General features: G+C 43.4%; 1 protein-coding gene across 1 annotated transcript in view; it reads right to left on the reverse strand.

Annotated features, from left to right (window-relative positions):
• map3k15 (mitogen-activated protein kinase kinase kinase 15) overlaps positions 1-23387 on the reverse strand; it is a 197411-nt gene that overhangs the window by 58221 nt on the left and 115803 nt on the right. Inside the window, exon 15 of the mRNA XM_068039951.1 lies at positions 17368-17495. Coding sequence (XP_067896052.1) covers positions 17368-17495 — 128 coding nt within the window. The remainder of the gene's footprint in view (positions 1-17367; positions 17496-23387) is intronic.

The raw sequence follows: 23387 nt of genomic DNA on the forward strand, positions 1-23387 counted from the left end.
CTCAACTCATTCAAAAGGAGTCTGGATATGCACCTCAAGTGCAGTAATCTGCAGGGTTAAGGAACAAATGCTAGAAGGTGGGATTGGAATAGGTGGATCGTTTTTCAGCTGGAGCAGACACGATCAGCCAAGTGGCCTCTTTATGTGCCTTAAACTTTCTATGATTCTATGATTTGCATCCACATTCTTAAGGCAGCAACAAATATCTCTTGGCACTATATCTTTACCCCTGGATAAAGTGGAATGCACTAACACCTCTCTTTGTGGACCCGTTCTGAAATTCACAGGTATCTTTATGAATGGAAATGAAAGGCCTGGTGATTTTTTAAAAACAAATCCTTTCTTCACTTTGGCAAGAGTTTTCAAATCAATGTTCATGTGACAAAATTAATATGCTTCATTCTTGGCAGGTGGTGGTGGGGGGGGGGGGGGGGAGGTCTAGCAAGACACTGTGCAGAAATAGACCATTCGGCCCAACAGGTCCATGTGGGTGATTATGCTCCTCTCAAGACTCCTCTCATCTTTCTTTATCTAACTCCAACCAATATATCCTTCTATTTCTTTCTCACTCATGTTTATCTATCTTTCCCTTAAATGCATCTATGCTAGACGCCTCAACTACTCCCTCTGGTAGCAAGTTCCATATTCTATCCACTCTCTAGCTAAAGAAGTTTCTCCAAAGTCCCTTTGGACTTATTATATTTATGGCCTCAAGTTCTGGTCTCTTCTGCAAATAGAAAAATCTTCTCTACATCCAACCTATCAAACCCTGTCATAATTTTAAAGACCTTTATCAAATCGCCCCTCAGTCTTTCCTTTTCTAAAGAAAAGAGCCTCAGCTTGTTTAATCATTCCTGATAGGTATAACCTCTCAGTAAGAAATATCATATTGTGGAACAGCCAGGAAACATTCCTTTTAGCACTTTACACAGTTGAAAACCCAGTGGGCCACAGTACAGCTAGAATAGGCTGGTACTCAGTTAGACCGTGTTGGGAAAGGTTTCTGGAAATAAAAATGAGATCCCTTTTCAGACTAAAGCATGGAGACTTGATCAAAAGAGTGTTGTTGATAAAAGTTAGTGAATTGTTATTGTTGTAATAACAACCATTGTGTGTTCTTCTCCTTGTGCTTACTAACAAATAAACATCAAGGTACCAACCAAGCAAAAGGGATTGCTTAACACTCAAATACATAATAAAAACAAGAAATGCTGGAAATACGTTTCCGGTTAGTGACCCTTCTTCGGAAGAAGGGTGACCCAAAACGTTAACTCTGCTTCTCTCTCCACAGATGCTGCCAGACCTGCTGAGTATTTCCAGCATTTCTTGTTTTTATTTCAGATTTCCAGCATCCGCAGTATTTTGCTTTTACTCAAATACATAAGTTCATTTATTAAAGAGTTGAAGAGTTGGGAGCAGCATTGCAATGTAGGAGAACTTGTGCACTTGTCTGATCTGGTTGCTCCCTCACAGCAGACTGAGATAGAGTCTGAGTTACATGATACATTGCATCATTTTCCCTATAGTAATGTTTACAAAAAACATAACCACACCCACTTAAAGGCGTACCATGACAATAACCACAATGCGCAGATATGTCAGTACAGAAATACCAAGTGCTTTAATTGCCAAAAGATAGGCCATATTGCAACTGCTTGCCAAGTGAAGGCCAAAGCAGGAAAGAGAACTCTTTCTAGTAGTAATGGAAAGCAGCGTAGTAACAAGGGTAGAGTTCACAATCTCGAAGTGAATCCAAAGTGCTTAAATGAAGAGGAGTTAGGGTTGTATGGCATTTATGCTACTAGCAATGAATCAAATGACAAACTTTTGTACAAAGGTGATGGTAAATCAACAGCACCTCAACATGCGCATCGATACAGCTGCAGATTTCTCCACTATGAGTAGAGATATATACGAGTGAAAATTCAGTGAAGTACCTGTAACAGAGAGCACAGTTCAATTGAAAACCGATTCTGGTGAAGTGTTAGAAACACGTGGACAACTGGATTGCAATGTCCAATATAAGGGCAAGTCCCTCAAGTTACCTATTGTTGTAGCTAGATAAGTCAACAAACCAATGTTAATGGGCAAAGACTGGCTTTATAAGCTGAAGTTAGACTGGAAGCATGTTTTCCAAGGTGAAATAAACAAGAAGCTTAATCAGCTATTGAATAGTTACAACATTTTCAAGGAAAGCTATGAACGTATAATTTGTGTGAAAATGTATATCCCGAATCAAGCATAATGCAAAACCAGGATATTGCAAGGCTAGGCCATTTCCTTATGCTCTCAAAACCCAGGTTGAAGAGGATCTAAAGAACCTAGAGAGGAACGGTAAATGAGTGAAAATTGATCACAATGATTGGTCAACCCAAATTGTAGTAGTGCCCATGTCAGACAAAACCGTGAGACTATGTGGAGACTACAAAGTCACAGTCAACCAGGCAGTGGATGATGAGCAGCAGCTACTACCGACCTCTCAAGATTTATATGTAGAGTTAGTGGGATCCAAGCTGTTCACTAAGTTGGATTTGTCCCATGCTTATGTACAGCTCAATGTGGATTGTGAGAGTCAGCAGTATCTCACAATGAACACATACATGGGATTATACTCCTACATGAAGCTGCCGTATGGAGTGAGGTCTTCTCCAAAAATCTGTCAAGCTACAATGGATAAGATTTTTCAAGGAGAATTGCTTGTGTAATCAGGATGATGTGTTGATTGTGACTGCAACAGAAAACGAGAGTCTTCAGGTGTTAGATGAAGTGTTAAAAAAGCTCAATGATCACAATGTGAAGTTGAATAGGAGCAAGTGTGCTATCGTGCAATCTGAGGTAGTGTAACATGGCTTAAATCAATGAAAAAGGATTACATCCAGTGAAAGAAAAGATAGAGGTTAAAGCCAAAAGGTGTGTCTGAGATTAGATCTTTTCTAGGCATGGTCCAATACTACTCGTGATTTCTGCCTGGGCTTGCAACAGTGTTAGCTCCACTACATGAATTGTTGAAGAAAGATGTGAAATGAAATGGTCTAAAGTACAAGATTCTTATGATGCATGTCAGAGAAGCTTGACCAGTGATGCACTACTCATTCATTGCGACACAAATCGTGACCTGAAGCTAGCAACTTCAAACTATGAAGTTGGAGCAGTGATCAGTCATGTCATGGATGATAGTCAAGAGAGGTCCAAAGCATTTGCATCGCGTACCCTGACCAAGAGTGGACGTAACTAAATGCAGAAAGAAAAGGAAGCACTTGGAATCATCTTTGGATTCAAAGAGTTTCACGAATTTTTTTTGGGTAGAAGGATATATAAGAGTCTAGATTTGGAGGAGCGCAGAAATCTCGGAGGGTTGTAAGGTCAAAAAGAGAAAGATTTTCAAAACAACTACTACTAAAGTGGATAACAGATAACTGAGAATGGGTTACAAACCATTACTTAACTATGTGCTTCTGATAATGCTGATAACCATAAGGTCAAAAATAAGTGATTTATCTATGTCAGCAGCTCCCTCTCTCCAAAAACTGAGTGAATGTCTTGAATGCACTGCTATCTATTTTTTCAGCGACCTTTTCCTTTGTTTGCCAAAATGAAGAATGTCAGTACTGGGGAATGGAACATTCTTGTATGTCAGATATCACAGGAAAAGTTAAGGAAGGAATTATCCCTGTCAGATCCCCTTTTCAAACTATCACACCACTGCAAGAAAGTAGGATAAATGCAGACTTTTTTTATTGCTCGTCCTTTATTTATGTATCAGCAAGAGTTGTTAATATCATGTGCGATATTGCTACGGAACTTGACCGCATAAGGGAGATCTATTAATGCACATAGTTGATGCTGAAGGGCTGCTTATTAACTACAGAATCTGTGGCAACCATTTTCATTAAAATAAATATATAACTCTCCTACAGCATCTGATATTTGCTTTTTTTAGTGTCTCCTGTGTTAACAGATCAATATAATTCTGGTCTTTTGTACTGTCAAGTTACCTACACTGCTCAGCAGTTTCAATACAACAGAAATGAGTGTGTAGTTAATTTCTAGGTAGATAAACGTGTCAGTCTGTGTCACCTATAGCTCAGTTGGTAGCACTCATGCCTCTTAGTCAGAAGGTCATGAGGTCCTCTCACTTTACCACATAAGAAGTCGGAGCTGGAGAGGGCCATTTGGTGCTTTGCTTCTGCTCCGCCATTCAATAAGATCATGGTTGATCTTCTATCTCAACTCCACCTTCCTGCACTATCCCCGATTCCCTTAGTACCCAAAAATCCAGCGACCGCTGTCTTGAATGTACTCAATGACTGATTGTCCACAGCTCTCAGTAGAAAGTTCCAAAGATCACCAAAAATTTCTCCTCATCTCAGTCCTGAACGGCCAATCCCTTATTCAGAGACAGTGATCCCTAGTTCTAGATTCCCCAGCCAAGGGAAACATTTTCTCAGCATCTACCCTGTCACGCCCCTTTAGAATTTTATGTTTCAATGAGTTCACCTCTCTTTCCTCTAAAGTCCAGGGCCTAGTCTACTCAATCCCTCCTCCTAGGACAATCCCCTTATCTCAGGAATCAGTCTAGTCAACCTTTGTTGCACTCCCTTTGGGGCAAGCATATTCTTCCTTAAGTAATGTGACCTAAATTGCACATAGTGGGCTGAATTTTACCAGCCATCTCGGGAAGGACTGGGAAACAGGATTTGGGGGGGGGGGGGGGCGGGGGGCTGCCGTAAAATGACAAGGGAACGTGGGGGCTGGAGTGCCTGTTGCCTTCCTGATGCCATGGAATTTTATCAGCGGTGAGGAAGGTGGAGGATGGCCTTCCTGTCCAGAGGCCAACTGAGGCCCTTAAGTGGCCAATTAATAGCCATTTAAGGGCCTCTTCCTGCCGCCGCTGGCATTTAACTAGCAGCTGGTGGGTCCCCCGCCATGTGGGGAGACTGCCCAGTAAAACTTGGTGACCTCCCTTTGATCTGGGAGCGGCCTCCTGATCAGGCACTCTGTGGCAGCGAAAGTTAATATACCATTTGCCTTCCTAATTCCTTGCTGTACTTGCATGTCAGTTTCCTGTGATTCAGGTACATGGACACCCAGATCCATCTGAATGCAAACATTTCCCAGTCTCTCACTATTGAAAGAAAATCTGCTTTTTTTATTTTTCCTAACTTCACACTTTGTCACATTGTATTCCGTTATGTATTGGGAGGAACTAGTAAAGCAAGACAGACACCAAGATGGCCACATGTTTAATGATGTCATCACACACTGAGCATGTTCATAACATAGAATTATATTACACTGCATCCTCCTTTTTAAAAAAGGTTTTTTATTTGCTTTAATAAACTATTTACAGGTATACTGGCTATACAACTTCAAAAACAAATCTTTGAGAATAGATAACATTGATTCTTTTTCTTTAAACAATATCTATAAATCAAGTCTAACAACTGGTTTATGAGGCCTTCCTGATCTTCTGATAGATTTTGGTGTAGAGTTAGGTTTTGGACTGTCTCCCTATCTCTGTAATCTCCTCAAGCCCCACAACTCTCTGAGATATCTGTGCTCATCTAATTCTGGCCTCTTGAACATGCCTGATTTTAATCACTCAACCATTGGTGGCCATGTCTTCAGTTGCCTAGGGCCTAAACTCTGAACTTCCCTCCCTACACATCTCCGCCTCTCTACCTCGCTTCTCTCTTTTACGACACTCCTTAAAACCTACCTCACAGCTGAGGTTATAGAAAGAAAACCCATTAAAATCACTCAACTGTGAAGAGCTTTCATGCACTCAACCTGAGTTTAAAAAACTCATAAAATCGCTCAAGTGCTAAGAATTGCCTATTGAATGGCTGTTTAAACAGACTAGCAGAAAAAAAGGCACTTGAAATACCTATTGGACAGCTATATAAACAAACAGACTTAGTGCTGGAAGCTAGAGAAACAGATAATCTGCTGCTGTCAATTAAATCAGCCAAGACAGTTTCTTAAAGAGGAAACAGTACAGAATCACAGAACCAGCTCTTAAAGCAAGTTTTAGAGCAAATGAACAGCAGAAATATGGATTGCACGTTTCCCAACATGAACTGGAAAGCCATGGCCAGCTTACCTGAGTTCCAACTGTTCAAACAGAGAATGCAGTTATGCTTCACAGACCAAGTGATGTTAGAACCAGAGAAGCAAGCGCTAAAAACAATGATAGCGATTGGAAATGAGGGATTGCACAGAATCAATATCTCTGGATTATCTAAACAGGACCAGAAAGATCCCATTAAGATATGGAAAGTGCTGGAAGATCAGCTCAGATTAAGATTGAATTTTTGAATTCATTGACTGGAATTGATATCTTACAGGCAACAGCCATAGGAATCAATAGACCAGTTCATAAGAAGATGCCGATGCAAGGGCAACGAATGTGATGAATAAAGGAGCTGGTGATCGTATCAACACCCATTGACGTATTTCAGAAAGACCTATTGGGAAAAAGGACAGGTCACAGCATCGATGTGCTGCTGGCAGATGGCAAGAAATACAAAACCATTGTAGCTGGACTACAGCACCTACAAGTACTCGGTACAGCCAACAGTATCGGCACCATAACCAGGTCAAAAAGAGCAAGCAAGCCATGTCCTACTCACAGCGAAATTACCCTGCATTTTGAGACCTGTGAAAGGCATGCACTGTAAAAGAACACTGGGCCTGCCAATGCAGGAAATCTGGCTCCAAAGACGCAGCCAGAAGCCACGGTCGGACACGAGCCAACAGAAGACAGGCGCGGCAACAGGTCAACAGCAGGAACCAGAGACCTGCATAAAAGCCGGTACATGAAGTCAACAGCAAAACAGACCTGGGACAAGACCCAGAGAGAAGCAAGTCTCAGTCAGAAAATGAACAAGCGTTCCACATTGTGAACCTGACACACCATGCCAATGAAATCAAGCAATTGGAAGCTTTCACCACTATTAATATCACATGCCCAAAAAAAGCTGGCAAACACACACTCAAGGTCAAGATTGACACTGGTGCTAGTGCAAATATCCTACCAGTCCAACCGACATCTGCCAAACTATCTGCATACAATCGGTCACCCATCCCTTGCAGTAGCACGTTAACAATGCAATGCAGATATGGCAAGTCAGCTTGGAAACCACAAACATTCTATCAACAGACATGAGCGGACCAGCAGTGGCAGGACTACCAGCGTGTAAGGATCTCAGCATCATAACTATTGAGGAGAGCATTACTAGGGGGATATCTTCAACAACTGAAACCCGTTCGCAGACTCTGACCAGCATTAAATGATGCAGTCTGGAAACCCAGCAACAGCACAACTATGCTGCGCCTTCACTTCTGCTATCCAGAAAACTGCCACCACCACAATGAGCCAGAATGGACAAGTATCTCCATGGCCAGGTCTGATGAAAGGTAACAGACCTGAAGTGTTAACTTTGCCTCTCTCTCCACAGATGTTGGCAGACTTGCTGAGTATTTCCAGCACTTTTTATCCTGTTTTTGTACCCTATTCCTCTATTTATAAAGCCAAGAATCCCGTATGCCTTTTTAACAGCCATCTCAACTTGTCTTTCCAGCTTCAAAGATTTATGTTCATACACCCCAGGACCATTTGTTCCTGCACCTCCTTTAAATTTGTACTAGTTAGTTTATTTTGCCTCTGTCTCATTCGTCTTACAAAACTGCATCATGTCACACTTCTCTGCATTAAATTACATCTGTCAAGTGACTGGCCATTTCACCAGTCTGTCTATTTGCTCCTGAAGTATGTTCCTATCCTCCTCACTGTTTACTCCATTTGTGAGTTTCACGTTATCTCCAAACTTTGAAATTCTGTCTTCTATACCCAAGTCCAGGTCATTGATATATATGTAAAAGAGCAATGGTCCTAATAACGACCCCTGGGGAACAACACTGTAGACTTTACTCCAGTCTGAAAAGCAATCGTTCACCATTACTCTCTGCTTTCCTTTCTTAGTCAATTGTGGATCTTCACAACCGTTGTCCCTTTAATCCAATGGACTTTAATTTTGCTAACAAGTTTATTTTGTGTTACTTTATCAAGCATCTTTTGAAAGTCCATATAGACATTAACTGCACCATGCTCATGAACCCTGCCATTACTTAATCAAATAACTCAATCATGTTAGTCGAACATGATTTGCCTTTAACAAATATGCACTTGCTTTCACTTACTAACCCAATTTATTCCAAGTGCCAAATTTCTCTCGGATTATTGACTCAAAGTTTCCTCACCACCGTCGTCAGGCTGACTGGCCTGTAGTTGCCAAGTTTATCCCTCTCCTCTTTTTTGGACAGGGGTGTAATATTTGTAATCCTCCAGTCCAGTCCCATATTTAAGGAGTATTGGAAGATTGTGGCCAGAGCTTTGCAATTTCTACTGTTACCTCCCTTGGCAATCTAAGATATATTCCATTTGAATTGGGATGACTTGCATGCTGCCAAACTTTGAAGTACTTCCACTTTATCTGGACAAAAAAGATCTAATTTTTGGTCCTTAATCAACCCCACCCTTCTTTTGACAGCCCTTTTTGCTACTTATATCTTTACAGGTTACACACTAATCTTCTTCATATACTCTCATTGCTCCTCTCATTTCTTTTTTTTCAGTTCTGTACTGTACTTTCTGTACTCAGCTTAATTCTACACCATAACAAATATAGTAAGCCATCAGAAACCCAGAGATATCAATGAGGATACTCCTCATTGCATCTGCCACCTTACAGAAACATACCAGCGTGACTGAGATGAGGAGAAATTTCTTCACTCAGAGGAATCTGAATCTTTGGAATTGTCTACCCTATAAGTTTATGGATGCTCCATCGTTGAGTATATTTAAGGCTGAGATAGACAGGTTTTTGGTCTTTCATGGAATCAAGGGATATAGGGAGTGGGCAGGAAAGTGGAGTTGAGACAGAAGATCAGCCAAGATTGTATTGAATAGTGGAGCAGGCTTGAGGTCTGGTCTGCTCCTGCTCCTATTTCTTATGTTATGTTCTTACTTGGCAACCAGGAGTTTTGCTATCATTTAGATATTAAGATCATTGTAGATGAATTGGGCCAGTGTTGATGCTGTGCCTTTTGCCTCCAAATGATAATCCAACTCTTCCAAGGAACTGAAATAGAATTATACATATCTAGATGTGTAACTTTAAGCTCACTGCTTGGGGAAGTGGCCTACTGCCATTGGCATTCCTCCATCAAATTCTTCAGTGCAGCAGTCATGGAACCTGATTCATGTCGGACTGGAGCAAAAAGATTGCTTGTGTAACTGAGCCACATGGTTTCAGTTATCAATGCACAGATGAAGAGCATTCAGCCCAGGATGTTTACCACAATCCTGGTTTCCTAATCAAAAGAACTGAATGGTGTTGAAGTCCAGCAACTTGTCATTAATAGTGGAAGGTATGGGCACATTGCTACATTCAGGGCAACAACTCAGCTTGCTGTTGGTCACTCCTCAAGTGTAGGTACCAGTAAATTTGTGACTGATGCAACATGAAAAGCTTAAGTGGAAGCCAAGACAGATTGCTGCTTTTTGCCACATTTCCTAAATTACAACAGTGATTACACTTCCAAAGACGTCATTGGCTGTAAAGCGCTTTGAGGTCATGAAAGGAATTATATAAATGTAAACATTTATTTTTACTTTCAACGTCCAGGGTGAGAATTCCTGACAACATTGCCCTGACCTCTATGTAAAGACATCCCATGAACTTTTATCTGGATTGACTTTGGATTTCTCCTCCTATTAGTTTGTTTTTGTCTCTGTGCCTTACCCATGAATATTTCAGATTAGTCACTGATACAGGACCTCAATTAATACATCAGTTGCAGTTAAAGCAGAAAAAAGGCCAAAGGAACTGACAGAGAGGCCGTACACCGGTAGCCACAATGCAGGTCACTGCTTCAACATGCCTCCGCGTGACTTTCTAAAGCTAATCGTGTTGATGTTTATTAAAATTTCCTCGGAAGCTCTACCAGAATTAGTACAGTCAAAGGACGTCAAAGACACTGAAGATAACAGCTGCAATTGTAAATAACATGTAAAACCTTCCTACATCACTTGTAAGTCTACAAAGTAGGACTTTGCTACTCCCTCAATAATGCTTTCATATTAGGAGAATGAATACCAATGTCAAAACCTAAAAAATTAATTTCCACAATTTAAAAAGTGGTTTGTAATTATTTAGAGTTTTTTTTTTCCTTTTATTTTTCAAGCAGCATAAATGTAACAGATGTTGACAGAAGGAGAGGAAAAGAATGGATGAGAAAGGGCAGGTGGGATCTATATTGGGCTGAGCAATGGAAAGTCACGTAGCAGGATGACAATGTGCTATCAAGCCAGCACCCACCCAAACAGTCCCTTCATTTAACTGCCTTTAATCCTCACCTCTTGAAACCCTAATCTAACAAAAAATGATTGATCTCAGTGTTGAAAATTGCAATTGGTGCAGCATCCATAGCATTTTGGGTGAGAGAGAGCTGCTGATTTCCTGTACTGTTTAAGTGAAAATGTGCTTCCTGATTTCACTGCAAAATGGCCTGGCTCTAATTTTCAAATTATGTCCCCTTGTTCTGGGCTCCTCCGTCAGAGGAAATAGTTTCACTTTATCCACCCTACTGAATCTCTCATCATTTGAAACACCCCAGTTAGATTACCCTTCACCCTTCTAAACGTATGGGAATACAAATCAAGTTTATGCAAACCTGCCTCACAATTTAACCCTTTAAGTTCTGGTGTCATTCTGGTTAAACTGCACTGTACCCCCTCCAAGATCAATATAACCTTTCTGAGGTGTGAGGCTCAATCATAACTCTGAGGCATGTTCCAGAGTGGGGGGAGGGGGGGGCGAGGGGGAGCAGCGGGCTTGCAATATCGTCTGAAAAGAATTTTTCTTGCGTTGTAGTGTGCAATTTCAACAGAGCCACCTCAATCATACTGCTTCCAGGTTTGGCAACCCCACCCCCCCCCCCCCCCCCCGCCTCCAACATCCACCCCACCTCATTCTGCTTTGCCAAGCATACTCCAGCAACTTACTCCTAATTACTCTGCAGGCGCACCCATCGTTTTCTTTCTGTGCACTTCCTCATATCCCCATGGATCCATCCACCATTGCCACTCATCCTTATGTAATTTCATGCCTCTCCCTGATAGTCACCCTCACCAAATGCATTGCCTCCACTGTGTGAGCACATGCCCTTACATTTCACTCATAGGTCTGTTCCTTCCCCTATTGCAGGAGAAGAGAGTGCAGTAGACGAGGGAGAGGGAGAGGCCCTCAGATTTTGCAGTTGACAGCTGCAGAGAAGGAAGCGGTGGGGATTAGTGGTGCTTCAGTGGCCAAGGCCATCAGAGATGGAGAGACTGGGACCTCACAGCTACCTGGTGACAGAATTAAATACCAACGACTCACATGTCAGACAAGACATGGTGACTTGATTTTAGCAACAAGTGAAATATGATTATTATCACAATGCTTAGTTGCAACATTCTTACCTTGCCAGCACTAATTCATATATTTTTCTCTGTCAGGGACTTCACACATACAGGAGCAGTTGGAGGAACTCTCAGACCTCAGAGGAGGTGATTTATTTTGAGGGTACACCCATAGGGCCCTAGTTCCATGGACCAGCTCAGATTCTCACACTTTGATGGGTCCAGTTAGCAAATTAGTTGGGTTTTCACCTGGTGAAGTGCAAGCACAAACAGACAGTGGTGGCAGGGGACTGCAGTGGAGCGTCTGCATTTGAGGGTGCAGAGCCGCTGAATCCCGGGGCCCATTGATGGAAAGGATAATCATTAAGGGGCAGCAAAAAAACATTGACGTACAACATGCCTTCCATGCATGCTGTCCTCTATTGTAAAGACAATGGAGGAGCCCAGCTCAAGCATAAGTGGGTTGATGTCGCTGAGCATGGAGAGAATGATTTTTTCCATGGAGAGATTAGCATCCTCCATGGAATATCAATCGCTGCAATCAAATTAGTTCATGCAGGCCTTGACTACACTGTGCAGACTCTAAGTGGCAACATGTCTGGCACCTTATAGAGGATGAGAGATACCTTACTGGTCTCAGTAATCTGCACCAGGCTAATCTCCAGCAGACTGATAGGAATGAAGCGTCGCTGGTCCACGAGAGGGATGATTGCAAAAGGGAACATGAAAGTGGGACCTCCACTCAGTACAATTCCACTTCACACCCACTGCCTCACCACAACTCACCGCCCCCTCAGTCAGGGCCTGACCTTGTGTCCCAGTGGCTGAGACTGTCCCAGCACAGGTGCTGGTTGAGCAATCTCTGGCAGGGCCCCCACGAGCTCCAACTCACAGACTTATTGGCCAAGAGCATCTCAGCAGTCAGAGCAGGGAGCTGAGCAACTTGCCTCTACCTCTGATGAAGCCACAGGGATTGCACCACACAGCAGCATTAGAGAAAGGAAGAGAAAAGCTTTGTAGTTCACCAAGTGCCATGTACATATGGGTTTGGGAAATTGGTCAGTTATTAAGTTTCTGTTGTTTACTAGAAATACATAAAATGTATTACTTTGCACCACTTCCCGTCTTGCTCATTCTTGTTTGCCGGCTGGTAACTCATTTTTTCCGTTGCTTGTTGATGAATAGGAAGACATGGTTTGATTGGATCAATATGAGGTGGTAGGGAATGGGCAATAGGTGGTGATTGGTTACAGGACTACTTTGTGCCAGTGGGTTTGGGGAAGGGGGAGAGTGGCCATTGGATGGGATTGTTACATCAGTTCAGTGGGAGTAACTAACTGAACCTTAGAGCCATAAGGAAATCCCTGGAATTCTGGGCAGTGATGTGAGTGAGAAATAGTGGGAAGGGGACAAATAATATTAAAAAGACAAGCCTTAAGGCTTTGTGCCTTAACGTGCGGAGCATTCGCAATGAAGTGGATGAATTAATAGCACAAATAGATGTAAACGGGTATGATATAGAACGGGTATAATATAGTCGGGATTACGGAGACATGGCTGCAAGGTGACCAGGGATGGGAAATGAACATCGAGGGGTATTCAGTATTTAGGCAGGACAAACAAAAAGCAAAAGGCGGTGGAGTTGCATTGCTGGTTAAAGAGGAGATTAACGCAATAGTGAGGAAAGATATTCGCACTGACGATGTGGAATCTGTATGGGTAGAGCTGAGAAACATTTAGGGGCAAAAAATATTAGTGGAGGTTATATATAGACCCCCAAACTGTAGTGGTGTTGTTGGGAATGGCATTAAACAGGAAATTAGAGATGCATGCAATAAAGGAACACATGTAATTATGGGTGACTTTAATCTGCATATAGATTGTGCAAATCAAATTAGTCACAATACTGTAGAGGAGGAATTCTTGGATTGTATACGGGATGGTTTTCTGGACCAATACGTTGAGGAACCAACTGGAGAACAGGTCATCCTGTACTCGGTATTGTATAATGAAACAGGAATAATTGACAGGAATAGTGGTGCGAGACTCCTTGGGGATGAGCGAACATAATATGATAGAATTCTTCATCAAGATAGAGAGTGACGTAGTTGATTCTGAGACTAGGGTTCTGAATCTTAGTAAAGGAAACTATGAAGGTATGAGGCGCGAGTTGGCTATGACGGATTGGGCAATGTTACTTAAAGGGATGACGGTGGATAGGCAATGGCAAACATTTAAAAAGCGCATGGATGAACTGCAACAATTGTTTATTCCTGTCTGGCGCAAAAGTAAAATGGGAAAGGTAGCCAAACTATAACTTACAAGGGAAATTAGAGATAGCATTAGATCCAAGGAAGAGGAATATAAATCTGCCAGAAAAAACAACAGACCTGAGGATTGGGAGCAGTTTAGAATTCAGCAAAGGAGGACCAAGGGATTGATTAAGAAGGGGAAAATCGAGTATGAGAGCAAGATTGCAGGGAACATAAAAACTGATTGTAAAAGTTTCTATAGGTATGTGAAGAGAAAAAGATTGGTGAAGATAAATGTAGGTCCCTTACAGTCAGAAACAGGGGAATTTATTATGGGGAACAAAGAAATGGCTGACTAACTAAATGCATACTTTGGTTCTGTCTTCACAAAGGAGGACACAAATATCATACCAGAAATGTTGGGGAACACAGGGCTTAGTGAGAGAGAGGAATTGAAGGAAATCAGTATTAGTAGAGAAATGGTGTTGGGGCAATTGATGGGACCGAAGTACGATAAATCCCCGGAGCCTTATGGTATGCGTCCCAGAGTACTTAAGGAAGTGGCCCTAGAAATAGTGGATGCATTGGTGGTCATCTTCCAAGATTCTATAGACTCTGGAACGGTTCCTACAGATTGGAGGGTAGCTAATGTAACCCCACTATTTGAAAAGGGAGGTAGAGAGAAAGCAGGGAATTATAGACCAGTCGGCCTGACGCTGGCAATGGGAAAATTCTAGAGTCCATTATCAAAGATTTTATGGCAGAGCACTTAGAGAACAGTGGTAGAATCGGGCAGAGTCAGCATAGATTTACGAAAGGGAAATCATGCTTGGACAAATCTACTAGAATTCTTCGAGGACGTAACTAGTAGAATTGATGAGGGGGAGCCAGTGGATGTGGTTTATTTGGACTTTCAGAAGGCTTTCGACAAAGTCCCACATAAGAGATTAGAAATTAAAGCGCATGGGATTGGGGGTAGTGTATTGCGATGGATAGAAAATTGGTTGGCAAACAGGAAACAAAGAGTAGGGAATAAAAGAGTAGGAAACAAAGAGTAGGAGATTAGCAGGCAGTGACTAGTGGGGTACCACAGGGATCGGTGCTAGGACCCCAGCTATTCACAATATATATTAATGATTTAGATGAGGGAACTAAATGTAATATCTCCAAATTTGCAGATGACACAAAACTGGGTGGGAGGGTGAGTTGTGAGGAGGATGTAGAGAGGCTTCAGGGTGATTTGGACAAGTTGAGTGAGTGGGCTCATGCATGGCAGATGCAGTATAATGTGGATAAGTGTGAGGTTATCCACTTTGGTAGCAAAAATAGGAAGGCAGATTATTATCTGAATGGCTAAACTGAGAGAGGGCAGTATGCAGCGAGACCTGGGTATTCTCGTACTCCAGAGTCTGAAGGTAAGCATGCAGGTGCAACAGGCGGTAAAAAAGGCAAGTTGTATGTTGGCCTTCATAGCGAGAGGATTCGAGTGCAGGAGTAGGGATGTCTTGCTGCAATTATACAGGGCTTTGGTAAGGCCTTACCTGGAATATTGTGTGCAGTTTTGGTCTCCTCATCTGAGGAAGAATGCTCTTGCTATAGAGGGAATGCAGCGAAGGTTTACCAGACTGATTCCTGGGATGGCGGGACTGACGTATGAGGAGAGATTGAGTCGGTTAGGATTATATTCACTGGAGTTCAGAAGAGTGAGGGGGGATCTCATAGAAACCTATAAAATTCGAACAGGACTTGACAGGGTAGATGCAGGAAGGATGTTCCCGATGGTGGGGGAGTCAGAACCAGGGTCATAGTCTCAGGATACTGGGTAAACCTTTCAGGACTGAGATGAGGAGAAATCTCTTCACCCAGAGAGTGGTGAGCCTGTGGAATTCGCTACCACAGAAAGCAGTTGAGGCCAAAACATTGTATGTTTTCAAGAAGGAGTTAGATATAGCTCTTGGGTCTAAAGGGATCAAAGGGTATGGGGCGAAAGCAGGAATAGGTTACTGAGTTGGATGATCAGCCATGATCATAATGAATGGGGGAGCAGGCTCAAAGGGTCGAATAGCCTACTCCTGCTACTATTTTCTATCTTTCTATGAGTGGCCTGGGCAGTGTTGGGGGACTCCCTATACACTCCACTTTCTCCTCCTGCTCCTCTTCATTGGAATCACTCACAAGCAATGTGCGCTGAGTGACTTGCTTTTCCTGCAGCTCCAATCCTCGCTGCTTTGTAACATGGTGCAGAATGCAGCAACCTACCCGGCATTGTAGAAAATTGCCCAGATATGTCCTATCCACAAAATGTGGGGCAAATCCAACCCGGCCAGTTACTGCCCCATTAGTCTACTCTCAATCATTAGCATAGTAATGGGGAGGTATCATTGGCAGTGCTATCAAGCAGCTCTCACTCAGCAATAACTGGCTCACCAATGCTCAGTTTGGGTTCCGCTGGCACCGCTCACTCTAGACGTCATTACAGCCTTAGTCCAAACATGGAAAAAAAAGAGTTGAATTCCAGAGGTGAGGAGAGAGTGACTGCCCTTGACATCAAGGCAGCATTTGACCAAAGTGCGGCAGCAAAGAGCCCTAGGAAAATTGAAGTCAATGGGAATCAGGGGAAAACTCTCCACTGGTTGGAACCATACCCAGCATAAAAGAAGATGGTTGTGGCTGTTGGAGGCCAATCATCTCAGCGCTGTTTCTGTTGGTGATGATTATTTTGTTCCTTGTCCAAAATCAACTTTAAGGCAGCCATGGCTCTACCTATCCTGCTGTTCTGAATGCACTGGTGCAAACTGGTTCAACTGGAAACAGCAAAAGGGTGTCGATACCTTCAGAGGCCACAATTTAGCCCTGGACAACAAGTAGTCTCACCAAACCCTTTCCCGGTGGGAGAGAGGTACGAAAGCAGTTGTGAGCACTGTTTATTGATCGCCATACTTAATTAGCCCCATGAATTGCTGTGCAATCTTTTCACCTTCCTTTCAAATGGCAACTGTCAGGAAGCCAGGAAAACCTGTGCATTTCTGTTAAATTTAAATGCTGGTGAAAATCCCATTGAACTAGCCTAATTCAAATATTATAAGCAGTAACCCGTCTCTCCTGAGGGAGTTACGCACATGCATTCGAACATGCTTGAGTTCAACCCAGAGATCAGTGCATTGGAGCCAGCTTCCGGTCACATTTCCTTTATCGACAAATTTTAATCACCCTCCCGAACCCTAACCCACATGCCCTTGACTGTTAAAATTCCCCTCACGCTGTCCGTAACTGAGTGCAGTCCTCAAGCTTGAGTCTGACCAAGGCTCTAGACGACTGGAGCAGCATTTCCTCACTTGCGCAATCGAGCCCCCTTGATATAAAGGCCAACCTTTAGAATTTCTGATTACCTTCGCACTGGCTTATAGTGACACATATACATGGACATCCAAATCCCTTTGCTCCTCCACAGCCTCAAGTCTCTTAACGTTAAGAAAATATTCCCATTTGTATTTTTCAGGACTTATCTTTCTCTCAGTGAATTCATCAAGTTTACTTTTGGCTGCAGGCGACCTGTGAGCTGGGAGCTGGCAGTGCCAGCACCCACCAAACCCAATACAATATCAGTTTGAAATTGCGACTGTACAAGGAGGGATTTTATATACCTACCTCCTGGCACTTGCTCCATAAAGATCTTGATGTAGCCATCTTCAGAAACTGAACCAAGATACTGGACAATATTCTGGTGCTTAAGGTATTTGTACAGAGCTATCTCTTCATGAAGAGGTTGGGAGTACCTGGGAATAACAAATGACTATTTACTAAAGATTCAGTGGCTAGAATTTTTACTCATTCATGAATATATACAATTTTACAAGGAATTTTACGATTAATGTCAGCGCTGGAAAACTTTTGAGTTTCTGCACCCAGTATCAGCATCAAACGTTTTCAGACCAGGTAGAGCATAGGTTCAATACAGAATTAAATTACTTCCCTTTAAATGTGTCTTTTGGAACATTCACACAACAGCCTGGTTTCCCAATCCAGCAGAAATCGCAGTATGAGCATTGAGTTGCCCCCCTACCCCCCCGCCACAAATCCACTCCCCCGTTTCCCGTTGAACCACTGACCCCACTGGAATTCCATGGATCAGGATCATTTACTTGTTGCTGGTGAACTTCCCCACTTCTAGTGGGGTCGGGAGGGGGAGGAAATGGCTGTGGCACATGCTGCAATCCAGCATTGCCCAGAGTCCTAGCTAAGGAAGCAAAGGTTTACATTTTTCTTGACCTCTTGCCTTTTTGTGGTTGAATTAGACAAGCGACCCATTAATTATTAAAATCTCCTCTGCCACCTTAGCAACACCAGTGGTAGGAATGCAAAGTGCTCCTGAGGCCCAGTGATGCTAAAACATTAATGATTAGAAATCGATCAGATGACGTATTTCCATCAATGACATCTAGGACAAGATTTTGGCCCCGATATGGGGGCAGGAATGGAGGAGGGCAGGCACGGAATTTCCCAATGCTGGCCAGTGTGCCGGTTCTCCACCACCATCCCAACTCCCAGCCATTTTCTTGGAGACTGGATTGGGTAAGGAACAGGTACCTGCTCACAAGCGGCGCGTAGGTTATTAAGTTAATTAAAAGGCCAATTAACGCCAGTGATCAGAGGCTGACTGGATATTTCCAGTTGCCTGCAGGCCCCCGCAGCATCAGGAGCATTGAAAATGGCTGGAGGCGGTTTCCTGGTGGCAGACCGGGGGCCAGGGCTTCAGGATCAGTTTGAGGCCCCCACACAGCCTCCATAATGGCGGTCTGGCAGCTGTGGCCATTTTGAATTTCAACTATGTATAAAGTGCAGAAAATCTTGCCCCTTGTTTGGTCGAATTTACACGGACGTGCCCAGTGCCTGCCGACATTTTTGACAGGGAATTTCAGAACAGGCAGTGAACTTTTTGGAGCCAACATGATGGTTCTGGGCTCCTGTCCTAATCCCACCACTGCCAGCTGTGAGGAAATTGGTCCCTATAAATTTAGTGTCCATATCCATTTCAGTAACAGTGCAAAACAGGTTTTGGCTGTGGGCCCGGAATTTGCTGAAACCTTGTGCTGTGCTAATGTAGTAATGTGCAACAACTGCTTCGGCCATTGCAGTGCAGGTTTTCCAGGAAATTATGGCATGAGTGACTCGGACCATTACTTATGGCACATCAAAATTTCCTGGGCCTCTCTGCATTGCTCCACTGTGAATCTTTTCGAATGTGTGAGTACCATGGTGTCAGCTGTGGCTCAGAGATACCACTCTCATCGCTGAGTCAGAAAGTTGTGGGCTAAAGACCCACTCTAGAGACATGGGCTGGAATTTTACATTGGGGCGAAGGCCCCGCCACCAGCCAAAATGTCGGGGGCGAGCCTGCCTCTGCCGGGCCTGGAAGCCACGTCGTACTTTTACGTGGTCCAGGCCCTTAGTTGGACCCGGGCGGGACTTCCGCTCCTCTGAGGAAGGAAGCCCCGCCTACAAGAGCTATCAGCCAATTAAGGACCAGCAGCTCCTCAGTCCCAGCAGTGGCCACCAGGAGTGGATGTCGGCCTCCATAAAGGTGAGTGGGGTTTCGGGCCACGACGGGGACAATTGGCTGGGCCCTGATGAGGGGGTGGGGGTCATTCAGGAAGGTAGGGGGTGGTGCTCCAAAGGGGAGGCTTGTGCTGATGGGGGTGGGGGGCCCATGTGGGGCATAGGGTCCCTGATCAGGAGGGTCCCCCCCCATCCGGGCCTGCAAGGAGGCCACTAGATTCTACCCAGTGGTCTCTCCATGTGGCAAAGGACCCACCCGCTGCTGGTAAAATGCCAGCGGCGGCAAGAGGGGGCCTTTAAGTGGCAATTAATTAAGGGCTTTAATTGGCCTGGGGTGGGCAGGCCGTTTGTCATCTCCCCCTCATCCCCTGCTCATAAAATTGCTGTGGGGATGGGAAGGTGATGGGAATAGCAACCCCTCCCCACCTCCTACACAATTTTACACTCCCTTCCTACCCTCAAGCTCGCTAATGCAGGGGGCATAAAATTCTGGCCTTGAGTACAAAATCTCGGTTGAGATTCCAGTGCAGTACTGAGGGAGTGCTGCACTCTCAGAGGTGCCGTCTTTTGGATGAAGTGTTAAACCGCAGGCCCATCTGCCCTTTCGGGTGCGTGTAAAAAATCTCATGTTGCTGTTTAAAGAAGAGAAGGAGAGCTGTCCCTGGTGTCTTGGTCAATAGTTATCCCTCAAGCATCGCCTGAAAACAGATTAACTGGTCACAATTGTTGTGTGATTGCTTTGAGACTGATGTCCCTTTAAGAACTCAGTATGCTAATGAGCTAAGTACCAGGATGTAGTCATGTGACTAGAAGCCATGGTCATTCTGCAACTGTAATACCCTAGATAAAGATTCTGCATATAGTTTGCTCTGTACTAGTATGCTTAAGATAACACAAAGAACACATGAATGGTGGCAGTTGTGGTGAAAGGACAAGATAGAAGTTTGAAGACCACTGGTAAAGCAGCAATCAAAACTTAAAAGCAGTACAGACAACAGAAGAGAAAATTTGAAGCAACAAGTGAAGAAACTTTAAAACAAGGACCTGAAAAGAGTGAAAGAAAGCTACATACCTTAGAAGGCTGAGAACCATAGAAGCGTGGTTAAGGGGCAAGCGATTGGGTAAGTCATTGTGCCAATGATCGAGAAATCCCAGTAAAAAAAAAGCCTTTGAAGAGTTTACAAAAAAATTTATTTCCTAAAGGCTCCATGTGAGCCCGAAAATAAGGGGAAAACCTTAAAATGTGCACGAAATAAAAAAACAAAGGCCAATCAGAAAAAAAAACATGTAGGCAACTCCGTAAACTGCAGTCTCCAACAAAGCAATCAAGCTGAAAAAAATCATTAATCCATTCAAGCGTGAAGAATATAAATAAACACCAGCAAAAAAAACAAAGGAGAAAACCCTTGAACTGCCAATCGAACAGCAATGTAAACATACAAGCTGAAGTGCATGAAGCAAAATAAACAGAGAACACTGTCAAACACCTGTTACACTCCATCAAAGCAGCCAGTCTAATAAAAAAGAGATTTTTCTTAAAGGGGAAACAGTGCAGAATTAATAAACAAGTTTTGAAACCAGTTTCAAATCACAAATAGAAAAGTCATAATAAGTACAGTGCTGAAGGCACACACAGAGCTAAACAACGTTATATATTGAGCAGAAAACAAAAGAACAGCAGAAATGTGGATATCAAATCTCCCAGCATGAACTGGATGGTCATTGATATCCTATCCGTGATCAAACTTTTTAAACAAAGAATGCAGTTATGCTTCACAAACCAAGCAGTTGTGGAACCAGAGATGCAGGCTGTGAAAATACTGATAGCAGTTGGAAATGAAGGGTTATACAGAATCAATACCTCTGGCTGGAAAGATCCTGCAAAGATATGCAAAGTGCTGTCAGATCAGCTTCGGGTAAGAGTGAATTTTAGAATTCATCACCAGGAATTGATGTCCTACAGGCAACAGCCACAGGAATCAATAAATCAATTCGTCAGTAGATGGTGCTGTCAGGGCAACAAATGTGATTTTTCAGAAACTGAGCTGTTGGAGCGACAAATGGAGCTGGTGATTGTCTCAACACCTATTGAAGCATTTCAAAAAGACCTCTTGGTGAAAAAGAAAGGTCACAGCATTGATGCGCTGCTAGAAGATGGCAGGAAATATAAAGCCATTGTAGCTGGACAACAGCATCTGCAAGCACTGGCTGCAGCCAACAGCATTGGCATGATAGCCAGGTCACAAAAAGCTAGCAAGCTGTGTGGTAAGTGTGGTTTGTCCCACTCACCATGAAGTTGTACTGCATTTCAAGACCTGTGCAAGGCATGTAGTGCAAAAGGACACTGGGCCTGCCTATGCAAGAAATCTGTCTCCAAAGACGCAGCCAGAAGTCACAATAGGACACCAGAAAACAAAAAACAATAGGGCAATAGGGCAACAGCAGCAAGGATAGTGCAATAGACCTGCGTAAACGCAAGCTGATACACGAAGTCCACAGCAAAATAGACCCGAGACAAGGCTCAGATCGGAGCACTTCTCAGCCAAAAGACAAGCAGGCGTTTCACATTGTGAACCTGATCTATTGTGTTGATGAAGTCAAACAACTGGAAGCTTTTACTACTATTAACATCATGTGCCCAAAGAAAGTTGGCAAACATACACTTAGGATTAAGATTGACACTGGAGATAGTGCAAATATCCTACCAGTCCAAATCCTGAAGGATATGTACCGGAGTCATTGGAAATTAATGATACAACTGACAACTGCAAAGTAAATTCTGTACAATGGGTCACCCAACCCTTGCAGCGGCACACTAACAATGCAATGCAGCTTTGGCAAGTTGGCATGGAAACCGCAAATATTTTACCTGGTCGACACAAGCGGGACTACCAGCATGTAAGGACCTCAAAATCATGACTATCCATGAGATCACCAAGGTACCAATTACAGCAGAAGAGACCGAGGGTACCCGCATTGAGTCAGTCCAGGATCAACAACAAATGTACCGGGACAGGTTTGACGCCATGGGAAATTTCAAAGGCGATGCCATACTGCACCTCAGAGAGGATGCACTCCCTGTGTCCAGCACCCTGATGTCTGAGGTTGAGTCATTGTTCCTCCAGGATCTCAGTGGTTCTGGTTCGGAGAGTATCAGCCCCTTCTCAGAGATGCCATACCAAGAGAATGAAAATCCAAATTCAAATGGTGAAAGTTCTTTGTCAACAGGCAGTGTTTCTTTATGCTCCAGTGACTCAGAAGAAGAAATTGACATTGTAACCATTGAGAAGCAAAGGCCGGCAGTGGGGAGCATTGACAAGGGGAAATCTCCAAGAACCGGAACCTACTTGCAGACTCTGGCCAGCATCAAACAGTGCAGTCTGGAAATACAGCAACAGCACAACTATGCCCTCATCTCTGCTCTATAGAGCACCAAAATGAGCCAGAATGGACAGATACCTCCATGAGGCCAAGTACTCCTCCCCCAACAAATCCTCGACCTTGAGCCCCAGGCCTTCAGACTTAAAGGATGAGGAGAGGCGGAGGAGGAATGAGTTGAAGCATTGTCTGTTGTCTCTTCGAGATGAGGTGCTAGAACTTTCCAAGAATGACAAAGCCTCAAAAGTGGTCATCCTGAGAAAAGCAACAGAGTATCTTAGCAGGCTTAAGGCAGAGCAGTAGAAACTGAATACAGAGAGGGAGAAACTTCAGAAAAAACAGCAACAGCTTAGATGCAAATTCTCCAAGATGCAGGAGACACTACTCGAAACACAAGGGAGAATGAAGATGGTGCATGACCAATGTGCAGTGATGGAAGAACAGGACAACAACCAACACATTGACGACATGTCTGCAAACCAGGAACAGCCAAGGGTGAAATCCACATCCCCAGAAGGTTATATCATAACAAGGTCTGGAAGAGTTGTCAAACCACTGAAACGATATATGGACTCTTAAACTTCTGCATTCGTAAATTTCACAATCCTTATCTTTGTACTTGTAGATATTATAATCTCTATCCCTGTCTAACTAATTTTGATATTATCCAATTTTATGTTTTTACTTGTAGCCTACGAGACTTATCTTTGAAATGAAAGGGGATGTTGTATGAT

The sequence above is a fragment of the Heterodontus francisci genome, chromosome 10 (assembly GCF_036365525.1).
Source record: "Heterodontus francisci isolate sHetFra1 chromosome 10, sHetFra1.hap1, whole genome shotgun sequence".
NCBI lineage: Eukaryota > Metazoa > Chordata > Chondrichthyes > Heterodontiformes > Heterodontidae > Heterodontus > Heterodontus francisci.